Source organism: Myxocyprinus asiaticus, chromosome 6 (genome assembly GCF_019703515.2).
Source record: "Myxocyprinus asiaticus isolate MX2 ecotype Aquarium Trade chromosome 6, UBuf_Myxa_2, whole genome shotgun sequence".
NCBI lineage: Eukaryota > Metazoa > Chordata > Actinopteri > Cypriniformes > Catostomidae > Myxocyprinus > Myxocyprinus asiaticus.
In genome coordinates, this window is record NC_059349.1 from 37272344 (window position 1) to 37285891 (window position 13548).

General features: G+C 38.6%; 1 protein-coding gene across 1 annotated transcript in view; it reads left to right on the plus strand.

Annotated features, from left to right (window-relative positions):
• The window catches only part of LOC127442208 (laminin subunit gamma-1-like), a 79629-nt gene that overhangs the window by 50555 nt on the left and 15526 nt on the right, over positions 1-13548 (plus strand). Inside the window, exons 4-7 of the mRNA XM_051700058.1 lie at positions 4213-4379; positions 7110-7298; positions 8136-8253; positions 10512-10610. Coding sequence (XP_051556018.1) covers positions 4213-4379; positions 7110-7298; positions 8136-8253; positions 10512-10610 — 573 coding nt within the window. The remainder of the gene's footprint in view (positions 1-4212; positions 4380-7109; positions 7299-8135; positions 8254-10511; positions 10611-13548) is intronic.

The window sequence follows — 13548 nt, forward strand, 5'->3', positions numbered from 1 at the left end:
TTTTTTTTATTTTGTTCTAACTGGTTACCAGTTGGAAATGAGGCAGCCGAACCCTGTAAACAGAATGAAAAATACAGTTTCTGCTCCGAACAATCTGAAATAAAAAAACATTTTGTTTTTAATTATTTGCTCGAAAATGATTCATGCCAAATGATTTATTCTTGTTAGTGTCTGGGAAAGGATTGCAAGCAGAAGCAAAAGGCATTCCAGTTATTCACATGCTTTAATGCCAAATATGATTGTGAAACTGTAGTGGATGCTGTCATGGTAAAAATTACATTTGTTTTGACAATGCACATCCACACACCAATGCACAGAAAAAAACATTTATTAGTATCCTTTGTTTTGTTGTAAATCTTCATCTTGTACTGTATAAATAGGCCTGTACTGATCTGACAAAGCTGACAGAAGCCAAAAATAGCTACTTTAACACCATTTCCTTTTAATGTTTTCACATCATTATATAAATGTAACATTGCACCTCTAAATATTCCAACCTGCATGCCAGTTCAAGGTACAACACAGTACAATCTCTGCTATTTACTTCCTGTATGTTTTTGCCTGTCTGTCGAATCAATCAAATATGACATTAATCTTTAGAGAGGAAGTCAGGATGTTAAAGGAAGCCAGTGTGAGGGATCAGAGCAGTCAAACAAGTGTGAAACGTCTCCTGGTGCCTCCATTGCTTATCTTTTCACCTTGTTGAAATGTGGAGCAGATTTCCATTACATAGTCCACATTCCCCACATTCCTGCCTGGCAATGCTGGATTACAGAGCGCAGAGGAACTGGAATGGGGTGGGCGGAAAGACAGGAGGTCTGCGGAGGGCAGGGAATGAGGCAGTGAGGCCGAGCCTAGGGAATAATTTACACCTGCTGCCTCAAGGGCCTCACAGCTCCTGTCCTGCAGACACATCTGCACTGACTGACGGGCACATGTGCTCAGCCTGTATAGTAGGGCTGCACGATTGTGACAAAATTATAATTGTTGATTATTCCTCTTCATTTTTGATCGCAGTTTTTTAATTATCATTAATACAATTTACATTAAAATGCTTTTGTATTTGCAACCACATGCATATACTTTATATAGACTACACATCCAAAACAAGCTTCAGTTCCTGAATCAACTTATTGCTGTTTTATATATCAATAAGTTAAGACGAAGCCTAAATGTTCTACTTCACATTAGACCTCTTAGCAGCGTGAAAAACAAAACGGTTTTTCAGATATTTAATAAATTATAGACAAAAAGCTAACAACTCATCAAAACTAGAATTTTCCCATCCCATTATAATCAACGAAGCTGTTGACCTTTGAAGCAACAGGAGTAGACCTAAATGGAATGCTGTCGACACTTTTAACAATTAGTTAATCGTAATCTTGATTATTTATTATTATTATTATTTTATTTTATTGTACAGCCCTGCTGGTTAAGGTCTATTCACACCAAGACCGAATATTCGGTGTGAATGTTCTTTATAACCGAGATCTTGAACAGAAATCTGTTGATCTACTCGCACCATGCCCGATGAACAATCTGTCAACAAATTGTAGCTATTTTTTTTTTTTTTTTTCTTCCTTTGGACTGCAAAGAAAACTGAGCTTTTTGATTGCAGAGATATTTCTGGTGGCCAGCAGCAGACTGGCCTACCGGGAGTTTTAATGCATCTCTAGTAAATATATATTTTAGTATCAGGAAATATATGGCACATCCTGCACCCAAGGTATTATTAATCATGTCACCATTTTCATGAGGCTTTGCTAAGATAAACCTTGTGCAAGAGGTGGCTTCTGCTGCACAAGTCCTCTTGTTCTGAGAGGCCTCTGTCAAAGTGTCTCTGCAGGAGAATATGTTTGGAGGAATGAGGTTTTGTGGCCAAACTTTGGCCCATGCTCTTGTTTTGATGGGTACTGAATAGATGTTAAATTGTTTTTTGGTAATCTGGCAAGAGTTACCTGACTCACAACAGTGTTTTAGAAAGAATTTCTAAAAGGAATTCTCAATTTGCTTCTGTTCTCTTGGCCTCCGATCCCCTTGTATGAGTGTGTAAAAGAATAACTGACCCCCTACCACCAATATATATATTGTATGTAATTGACTCACCCTTATGTCGTTCCAAACCTGTATGACTTTCATTCCTCTGTGGAACACAAAAAGAGAAATTTTGAATAGAGTTTACTGATGCCATAGGCTGTCAAGCTCCAACAAGTGCAATTAAAGTACCATATAAGTAGTTTATATGACTCACGCATTATATTTCAAGTGTTCTGAAGTAGGGCTGGGGGATTTTTTCAGATTAGTTTCGAATTTACACTTTGACACGATTTAAATGTTTTCGAGGTTTTGCATAAAAATATTAGCAAACGCTATAGTTAGACACATTGTCAATCTACCAAAGGCTGAATAAGTTAGAGAATAGATGTTCATAGCGCTTGGCTTGATGCTGCTCCCAATCTCATCAACTGCACATGTCTGTGTGCTTCAAACAAACGTAACAGGTTAACAACATGGAGAGACTGATATAAAAGCCACCAGTTATATTTATATTACGATTGTACAGTGTGATTGTAGCTCAGCTTCATCCATAATGCATGTGTACACCGGCTTAAGACCATAACTGGCCTCTGCGTTCTGCACATGGTGCTGAACGGTCTCCTTTCTTTTCTTTAAATACCAGTAATAAAGCATTAGTTCCATGACAGTTATGGGTGCTTCATATGAAATCGTATGGTTAGGCTATAAACTGGAGAATCAAACATCTACCAGTCCTTCTTTTACCATGATGATTCAGATCTGAATCTTGTTATTGCTGTATTCTGTGACATGTTTCATGTGTACTGCATCTAAAGCCAACATTTGGTCAGCGATCATTTTGACAAACTTTACGAGTTGAATTTCGGTTATAAATCATTTCATATTGCTGCGCTGCTAAGTTTGTACCGGTAGAGGGCGCCCCTGGCCTGGACTCTATTGGCAGCAGTTTATGATTATACATACAAATTGTTTGATATACATTGAGTACTCTTTAGATAACCTTGATCATTTCTAGATAGACTTGTTTAAGATAAAAATTAATACCTACATTAGCAAGTATTTTGCAGTTTTCTTATTTTTTACTTTTATTTTTTAACATCTGGGTTTATTAGATTTTAGTTTATTTTACATTTACACTATGTTGATAATTTCCTGTGTGGTGCATTTTTTTTTTGTTTTGTTTTTTTGGGCAGTTTATCACCCAGCCCTATTCAAAAGCCATTCAATAGCTTTGTGTTAAACAGACTGTGTGAAATTGTTATTCACTGATAATATTTCTCTCCATCGTAGTTCACAAATCTTTTAATTTACAATTGTGTGGATTCAAAAATGCTATGTGAAGTCTGTTGCACCAGGTTAGACATCAGTTTTAAGTCAATGACGCTGTATGCCATTGGTTGTCACATGTCACATAACATATCGCGATGCAGCAAGTTGGAAAATTTGGAATTGCAAATGAGATTTGAGAGATACTGTGGAGGGGGAGGTTTTTATTTAAGAACGACTTATATTTCAGTCTGTTCAGCACACAATGCTATCCTATTTCTTTGAAAAAGTTTGGCTGCTTTTGTGGTGCTTTTTTATTTGGCCCTTTATAGGTAGTAGTTCCTTTATGCTGTGACATTCTTAAAAAGATGTCCTTTTGTGTTCTTCTGTAGAATGTCTGACAGGTTTTAAACAGTATAAGGGTGAGTAAATCATTTGAGTAAATGAAAAATGGTCATTTTTGTGGAACTGGTCCTTTTAATTTTTGCATTAAATGTAAAAAATAAATAGAACTCCACATAGAAAGTCAAAAGAGGCAATTTAATACAAATTTATTGCAGGTTAAAAGACTTGGAGACAAAAAAAAGCACTAATGTGACTTGGTTATTCGATTTGGAAGCACATCATACTTTAGTTTCTCTCGCAAACAGTTTCAAAGGGCAGGCAGGATAAGGACAAAGACATCAGCCACTCAGTCTGACAACAAAGGCATGGTGATGTTTCAGTGATAGGCTCAACAAACATTGTCAGAGCGCTGTTTGAACAGCTTTGCGGCACGTTTGTGCCTGCTTGGCTTGTGTTCTGCACAACAGCGACAGGATGTGTACATACATACAGTAAGTGTGCCCTATCATTGTGCAGTGGCCTTTTGCACCTGACCGGTCTATTACCTCCCCCCTCCCCATCCAGGTGCAAGTGTAACGGCCATGCCAGTGAATGCATGAAGAATGAGTACAGAAAACTGGTGTGTAACTGCAAACACAACACAGAGGGAGCAGACTGCAACTTGTGCAAGCCCTTCTACAATGACCGTCCCTGGAGGAGAGCCACAGCTGACAACCCCAACGAATGCCTGCGTAAGTTTCATCTTCCATGTCTCTTTTAATCGCAGAGCAGACTCAAAGTCGACAAGACTAACTTCTTTTCCAGTGGATTTCCAAGTTTCTTGTCCTCTCCGGCATTAAGTGGAATGCGTAGGAAGAAGCAGAATCCCACCAGTTTGATTTCATTCCTCATGAGCTCTGACATTTAAAGGAAAAGTTTGGCAAAAAATGTGAATTCGGTCATTATTTACTTACTCTCATGTTGATCAAATCTTGTATGCTGTTTTTCAGTAAATTTGAAGAATAGTTCATAATGACCAGAGAATGTCAATCTCTAAAAATGACACAAAAGCACAGTAAAAGAAGTCCATATACTGTGTGTCTGTGTGTGTGTATGTATAATATATATATATATATATATATATATATATATATATATATATATATATATATATATATATATATATGTATATGTATATATGTGTGTGTGTGTATAATTATTATTATTAGTAGTATTTTTTTAATTTACACACCGATCAGCCACAACATTAAAACCACCTGCTAATATTGTGTAGGTCCATAATAATATCAAGGTAATAACATTCTGAGATGCTATTCTTCTCACCACAATTGTACAGAGTGGTTATCTGAGTTACCGTAGACTTTGTCAGTTCGAACCAGTCTGGCCATTCTCTGTTGACCTATCTCATCAACAAGTCATTTCCGTCTACAGAACTGCTGCTCACTGGATGGTTTTTTTTTTTTTCTTTTTTTTTTTTTTTTGGCACCATTCGGAGTCAATTCTAGAGACTGTTGTGTGTGAAAATCCCAGGAGATCAGCAGTTACAGAAATACTCAAACCAGCCCATATGGCACCAACAATCATCCATGCCATTATCTAATCAGCCAATCATGTGGCTGCAGTGCATAAAATCTGGCAGAAACGGATTAGGATCTTCAGTTAATATTCACATCAACTATCAGAATGTGGAAACAATAAATGTGATTTGATTTGATTTTGAGAATGTGGAAAAAATGTGATCTCAGTGATTTCGACCATGGCATGATTGTTGGTGCCAGACGGGCCATTTTGAGTATTTCTGTAACTGCTGATCTCCTGGGATTTTCACACACAACAGTCTCTAGAATTGACTCCGAATGGTGCCAAAAAAAAAAAAAAAAAAAAAGAAAAATACAGTGAGTGGCAGTTCTGTGGACTGAAATGCCTTGTTGATGAGAGAGGTCAACAGAGAATGGCCAGACTGGTTCGAACTGACAAAGTCTATGATAAACTAGATAACTGATCTGTACAATTGTGGTAAGAAGATTAGCATCTCAGAATGCTTTTCTGAGATGCGGGTTGGCGCTGTTTTGGCGGCACAAGGGGGACCTACACAATATTAGGCAGGTGGTTTTAATGTTGTGGCTGATCAGTGTGTGTGTGTGTGTGTGTGTGTGTGTATGTGTATATATATATATATATATATATAAATAAAATATATAAGTCTTCAAAAGCCATATGATTATACGGTTATTCACTAATAATCTCCATCTCATGTGAAACTAGCGTCCAGCTCACATTCACGTCCAAATTCAAAAATGGTGCTTCAGCGTGATTGACACTAAAATGGCATTGGTTCTGGCATGTGTAAACAATCCTGATGCACCATTTTGAATGGAGATTATCAATGAATAATGACTTTTTTTTTACTGATACTGATTTTAAGAAAAAATACAAGCCTGTACCGATATTTTGGCACTTAAATTCTGTATCGAAGTGGTATAATGGATAATGCCGTCCATACCACTAGAAGGTGGCGCTTGCTCACAGCGCTGACTGAAGCACTGAATGCAGAAATGCAGCCTTTTAAGGTTTAGTAATCAAGCAAGGCCATATTGCGATTTCAGTCTTAATTCAATCAGTCATGCAGCATTAATGGATATCATACCGCTGTCTCATAAGTCAAAGTCTGCTGATTTCAAAGCATTTTGGATGGTTTCCCTCATCAGGTAGCCTTTAGGTAAGTGCCGTTTTCACAACTGTCTCTTTATGGTGTTTTTTTCTGTATTAACATAAGAACTAGCAAGTCGTATCATACAAACTAATTTATGGTGCTTTTTGGTGGATTTTCTTATCCTTTTCGGAGCTCGACAGTGGTTATCACTAAGAACTTTTAAGGCTAGATCTGCATTAAGATTCTTCAAAAATGGGTCATTTTGAGTTCCATGAAAAATCATTCATCAACAGCATAGAGGTTTGCAGTGACATGTTAGTTGAGCCATTCCTTTAAGACCATCAAGAACTAGTGTTTCCCTACCATCCATACTGAGTAATATTTTGTTTTCTTCAGCTGAAGATCATATTAGGAGTGGAAGGGAGCTTGTTTTGTCCTCCATCCCCTCATTTGGACATGCATGACTAATGTGCACATCTGATATACAGCAGCCTGAGACCCAGTATTCTCACACCCACACAGCTCCTGGTCCTCCCTCTTATTTCCACTGTGTCTCCCTGTTTCCATTTCTCTCTCACTAAAATGTGTCCATTTAGTGTTCCAACAGAGGTCTTACTTCACAATCCCAATGACAACCAACCCCCATATGTGTCTAGTTGTGTTTTCTGAAACCCAATTCACGCTTACCACTTGATTTCAAACTTACACAGCTCTTTTCACACCCTCAAAATGGAGCTTACACGTTCCTATCTGTCAAACACTCTGGAATTCATTAAAGTTCAGACTGGAATGCTTGTCTCTATTGCAGCCTGTAACTGTAACGGCAAGAGCGCGGAGTGTTACTTCAACCCAGAGCTGTATCGTGCCACAGGTCACGGAGGTCACTGCCGCAACTGTGCCGACAACACAGATGGGCCGAACTGTGAGCGATGCCTGGACAACTACTACAGAGACACTTCTGGCCAGCGCTGTCTCCCTTGCAGCTGCAACCCAGTTGGTGAGTAGCAACCACGCCGCAGGCCCAAGATGGGATATACAGACCTATACTGTATATTGTATCAAACTACACCTCACACAATGGATTTGACTTTATCCGAAAAGTCCTATTCACACCAAGAGCAACAATACAAAGCCACATGCCAGTTAATTGGTTAAACTGTTCACAACAAGCATAATGTTCATGAGAAGTTTCATGTTTGAACGAATATCTGCTCTGGTCATTCACATTCCTTAATACAACCCATCCAGTTTAAAATTAATGACAAATGCAGGTAAAACTTGGCTGGAGCGAGTAAATAAAACAAAACTACTGGCCATTTGGCCTTTAAAATTAAAGACATATCTTCCACAAATTTTCCCTCAAGAAAATTTGCTCATCGAAAAGTCTATTGGAAGCCTGTTTTTTTATTATTATTATTCTATTGTCAAACAATAAAATATTTTTTTATTTATAAAACAGCCATTTTTTATACTGTACATTTGAGTATGGTTTGTATTTCAGTTGTGCTCAGTGCTTGGACCTTTTGTTTTATTTTTTGTGTATTTTTATATTCCTCATTCTCGGAGACCAACTATATCAGCAGCTCTCAAAACCTCATGTCTTTTTATTTGTTTTTACCCAAACATAAAGTATCAACCTACGCTGCAAAAAACCCCATTTTTGTCACAAGGTGAATTTTCCACTCGCTGTGAAAGTTCCAATAGGAATGCATTGTTTTTTTTAACATCTGTTAAAACATTCTGTACTGAACATCTCTGAATAATTGGGCCTTTATGCGGTTATCTGTGTTTTCTGTGCATGTCTTGTAACAGTTTGTTTTATTTGGTGCTGCAGGTTCTCTCAGTACCCAGTGTGACAACACTGGTCAATGTAGCTGTAAGCCAGGAGTGATAGGTGAAAAGTGTGACAGATGCCAGCCGGGGTACCACACACTGACTGAGGCAGGCTGCAGGTAGTGTGCTTTAAACCTCCACGGGTGTGTCTTAAACCCTGAAACCTGTTACTCAGAAACCTGTTATTCAGTCCTTTTCTAGAAGGATATATTATATTTGCAGACCTGTTAGTCAATGGCTTTAAATTTGTCAGAGCAACCCTCTACTGACACATTGGAGAAAGAATCGCTGTCGGCTTAAACATGTTTTTATTTACTCGCCAGACTTTTGACGACATACAAGCGCAATGCAACTGAAAAAGATATTAAGGAAACCAGGAAGGGGGCATCTTCACACACACACACATATATATATATATATATATATATATATATATAAACATTCCTTTTGAAAATAGAATAGAATTGAACAGGGAGCCCTGCAAGAGATGGCATGGCCCCCACAAAGCCCCCCACTGAATATAGGGTATATGTATTTATGTATATATATATATAACACACACACACACACACACACACACACACGGTAATTGGTATTTTGGTTGCACCATAAACTGCATCTGGACTTTAATTCAATTTAGACTCTTGTAGCCTCTGTCTGGCCCTTCCCATCACAGGAAGGAAAGACTAAGAACATTTAATATAGGCTCCCAATTTTAAAAACTGCTGTCAGATTAATTGCCTTTCTTTCAACACATTATCCTATATTGGTTGACCTCTAATTTGTATTTATTTATATAATGGTACAATTTTAATGTGATATACATATGTGGAAAACATGTCTTGAGTATTTTTAACTTGCATATAGCTTACCCTGTGTTACTGATAAGCATTGTTAAGGCCATGTTGATCGTGTGCCCCTGCCTGTTTAAGTAAGAGTCTGTGATACATGATTTATTTTGAGATTGTGTGGGTTTGTTCTGGTATAGGGATACGGTATTAATTTTATTTGTTCAGGTCTTGGAAAAAGGTCTTAAAATTCTTAAATTTGATTTTAAAAACTCTGCAGCAACCCTGAATAATGATATAATGTTACAGTGAATGATCTTTTTGAAATCTCATACGCATTTTTAACACAAAATATTCACAAGATCAGAACCTAATAATAAAAATAGAGTTCCACATATAACATTTAAAGTAATAGTTCACCTCCCAAAAAAATATCTCATTTTTTCACCCTCATTCCATCCCAGATGTGTGTGACTGTCTTTCTTCTGCATAACACAGATGAAGATTTTATTAAGAATTTTTCAGCTCTGTAGTTCCACACAATGCAACTGAATGGTGACCAAATTTGAAGCTCCAAAAAGCACATAAAGGCCACATAAAAATAATCCATAAAACTCCAGTGGTTTAATCCGTGTTTTCTGAAGCAACCCAATCAGTTTTTGCGGAGAACAGACCAAAATATAACTCCTTTTTTTTACTATAAATCTTGACATCAGACTCTCTAGGCATGATCATGATTTCAAGCTCAATTGTACTTTCTGATGCTTGACATATTCGTAGAGTGCTAGATGGCACTAGGAAGTGTAATAGAGCTTGAAATCATGATCATGCCTAGAGACTCTGACAAGATTAATATATAGTGAAAAAGGAGTTATATTTTGGTCTGTTCTCACCCAAAACCGATTGGATTGGTTCAGAAGACATGGACTAAACCACTGGAGTCTTATCTATATGTGCTTTTTGGAGCATCACAAATTTGGTTACCATTGACTTGCATTGTGTAGAACTACAGAGCTGAGATTTTCTTAAAGAAAGTCATACACATCTGGGATGGCATGAGGGTGAGTAAATGATGAGAGCAGTTTAATTTTTGGGTGAAATATTCCTTTAAGTGCTATTACATCAAAAGTATTTATTTATTTACACATTTATTACACTTACTACATTACTAAATTCTGTTACATGTTTGTTTATATACATAATTTGTACTTATTACAAGTATTTACAGTTTACATTTTATATATATATACTATAATAAGTGCTAAAATGGTACTGTCTCTTTAAGAGAACCGCAGTTATGTGAACAAATGTTTATGGTTGAATGAGCGCATCACACAACACGAAAGAAGTTGCACGCTCATGAGACTACAGCATGCAGTGAAAGGATCTCGGTGCTAAAGTTCTTCTTCGCCACTACACAACTCAATCACTGGCTAGTGAAATCTGAATATTTACCATCTATTGGATAATAACAGACATTTGAAGTCACATACTGCAAAATTTGGTCGCTTATTCAAGGGATTTACTCGTAATGTTATTTCCTTCTCCTCAATCCCTCTTATTTTCTTTTTCCCTCTTTCTGTCTTCAGGCCGTGCTCTTGTGACCTTGCCGGAAGCACACAGGAGTGTGATGTTCAGACAGGACGCTGTCAGTGCAAGGACAATGTAGATGGCTTTAGCTGTGACAGGTCAGACTCATTACTTTTCAAAATATCCATGCACATGTTCACACACACACACACACACACACACACACACACACACACACACACACACACACACACAGTACATACATATGCAAACACCGTGCAGCTGCTGTGGCTTTTTAAATGCTTCTGGTGTGTTAGTGTTGTCCATAGTTGACTTGGACAAAAGTTATAATCATGGTCCAAAATGATCACCCACCAAGCGCCAAATGGGAGTAAAAATTGGCTTTGGCGAGTAAATAAAACCAGTTTGCTGATAACTTTAAGTAAGTGATGTGTTTATGTAATGTTAGTGATGAGAGCAATTGTAATCAAAGCCATACAGACTGTCTATTAAAAACATTTGTTTGAAAACATTTGTCACAACTTGCGCATCTTGTAGCAACTTTTACCTTAGTGGAAAATGTACCTTCAAAAGTTTATCTAGGATGCCTAAAGTATTTTTCTCCAGAACTTCATGTGGTGATACATACACTGATGAGCCAAAACATTATGACCACTCACAGGTGAAGCGAATAACGTTGATCATCTCCTAACAAGGTCACATGTCAAGGTCTGGGTAGACTAGATGGTAAGCAAACAATCAGTTCTCGTAGTCAACGTGTTGAATGCAGGAGAAATGGGCAGGAGTAAAGACCTGAGCGACTTTGACAAGAGCCAAATTGTTATGGCCAGACGACTGGGTCAGAGCATCTCTGAAACGGCAAGGCTTGTGGGGTGCTCCCGGTCAGCTGTGGTGAGTACCTACCAACAGTGGTCCGAAGAGGGACAAACCACAAACCGGCAACAGGGTTTTGGGCGCCCAAGGCTCATCGATGCATGAGGGCAGCTAAGGCTATCCCATCTGGTCCGAACCGACAGAATGTCTACTGTGGCACAAGTCACAGAAAATTGTAATGATGGTTGAGGGAGGAAATTGTCACAGCATCTTGCTCCATATGGGGCTGCGTAGCCGCAGACCAGTCAGAGTGCCCATGATGACCCCTGTCCATGTCAAAAGCACAGTGGGCACACAAACGTTGGAACTGGACCTTGGAGCGGTGGAAGAAGGTCACATGCTCCGATGAGTCCTGTTTTCTTTTACATCACATTGACGGTCGTGTATGTGTATGTGTATGTTTACGACGTTTACCTGGGGAAGTGATGGCACCAGGATGCACTGTGGGAAGATGACAAGCCGGTGTAGGGAGTTTGATGCTCTGGGCAGTGTTCTGCTGGGAAACACTGGGTCCGGCCATTCATGTGGATGTCAATTTGACGTGATGAAGAGTTCAAGGTGTTGCCTTGGCCTCCAAATTCCCCAGATCTCAATCCGATTGAGTATGCTTGTGCTGTCACAAAAATAGTGATACACATTTTTTTTTAAAGAAAAATCAGCTTAATCCCCTTGTCACATGGAAAAATGTATTTTTATATTAAAATTCTGATATAAATATAGCTTCATGGCTTGTAGGAAATATTTATGGCCTTTACCCGCCATTGGCAGGTGTGAAAAGTTAATTTCGGACCCTGGTTATAATTACATTGCGTTTATAGTTGTCAAATGATTCATCAACATTTGTGAACCAGAATTAACACTGACATCAACACAATGCCAAAACCCCCATAAACATTCTCCACCTTTCAGCTTCTGTTCTTTTACAAGGATGTCTCATCAAACAGTTGTTTATTAGAAGCATCTGATGTTGTCTACCCTCTTTTCCTAATGGAAAGTCCCTACAGTATGTGGGAGTTTTTCCTGACAGACAGAGGATCTGAGGGGAATGTGTGTGTGTCTGAGAAATAGAATTAGGAGCATGGGTCTCTCAGTGTCAGATGGAAGAGAAAATAGCTCAGAGATGGTAAAGGTTTCCCTGCTGACAGCCCTCAGTCAGACCATGTAGGGTCTCCAGACTTGCAGTCACCATAAAAGAGTTTAACTAGCCTGGTCTTCAGCCTCTCGGCGCTGACTGCTCGTTGACTATGACAGGGATGGGTCAAGATGGGCAACTTGTCGCCCTACAACCGACAAGTATTTAATTGATATATTTTCTTTGTATATAATTGTATTTGCATCTTTAAATTCATCCCTTTGAAAGTATCTTCGCTACAGACATTTTTTTGAGTATCCTGACACAAGCTTTTTGTTTTTTAAGCATGTTGAGTTAAAAATATTCCAATAAAAATTCAAGATGCATTCTGTTCCATTCCATTGCACGCCGTCTGTAAATGCCCCCTAAGGAATGCATCAGATCCAGGTTAGGTGAACCTTGCTAAATATACAGGGCTTCCTTAAGACCAGTTGGTTGACTAGTCGTTCAGGCAACCTACCGACTAGTTGATTTTGAAAATATGTTGATGGGCAATCTCTAAAAACGCATTCATCCCAGGCCTTAGGCATTTCCATAATCCCAGCTTTCCTGCCTGCATTTACCTAGCACTTTTCACAAAATCTCTTCTCTCACCCCCTCTCTGTCGGCTGTGACATTCCTTTCAGTCACCTACCTTGGCCACACATGGACTGGATAATCACTGCTGTATATCCTCATGAGAGAGACACAGACAGAGAGAGAGAGAGAGAGAGAGAATACGGGGTGAAGTGGAAAGACAGAGAGGTTCAAAACGGACTAAAGAAGCGTGGCTGAAACTACAGTTCTTGATGTATGTGTGATTGTTTGTGGTTTAAACACCCAGTGATGATCCATTACAAAACTTGATGATGGGGACCAGCATACAATTTCAATTTGACAGTGTTTCTCAATATTGTAATGTTGAATGAATCATTTGGCAAAATAACAAGATTTCAGTGCAAGACACGTTTCATAGAGATGCATGGATGCTAAGCACAGGCAAAGTCTTTCTAGCAAGTCAGTCCACTGGCGGACGTTTTTGGAACGCTCCCAGGAAGCTATTTCCAGTCATGAAAGTCCAGCTCCTATCT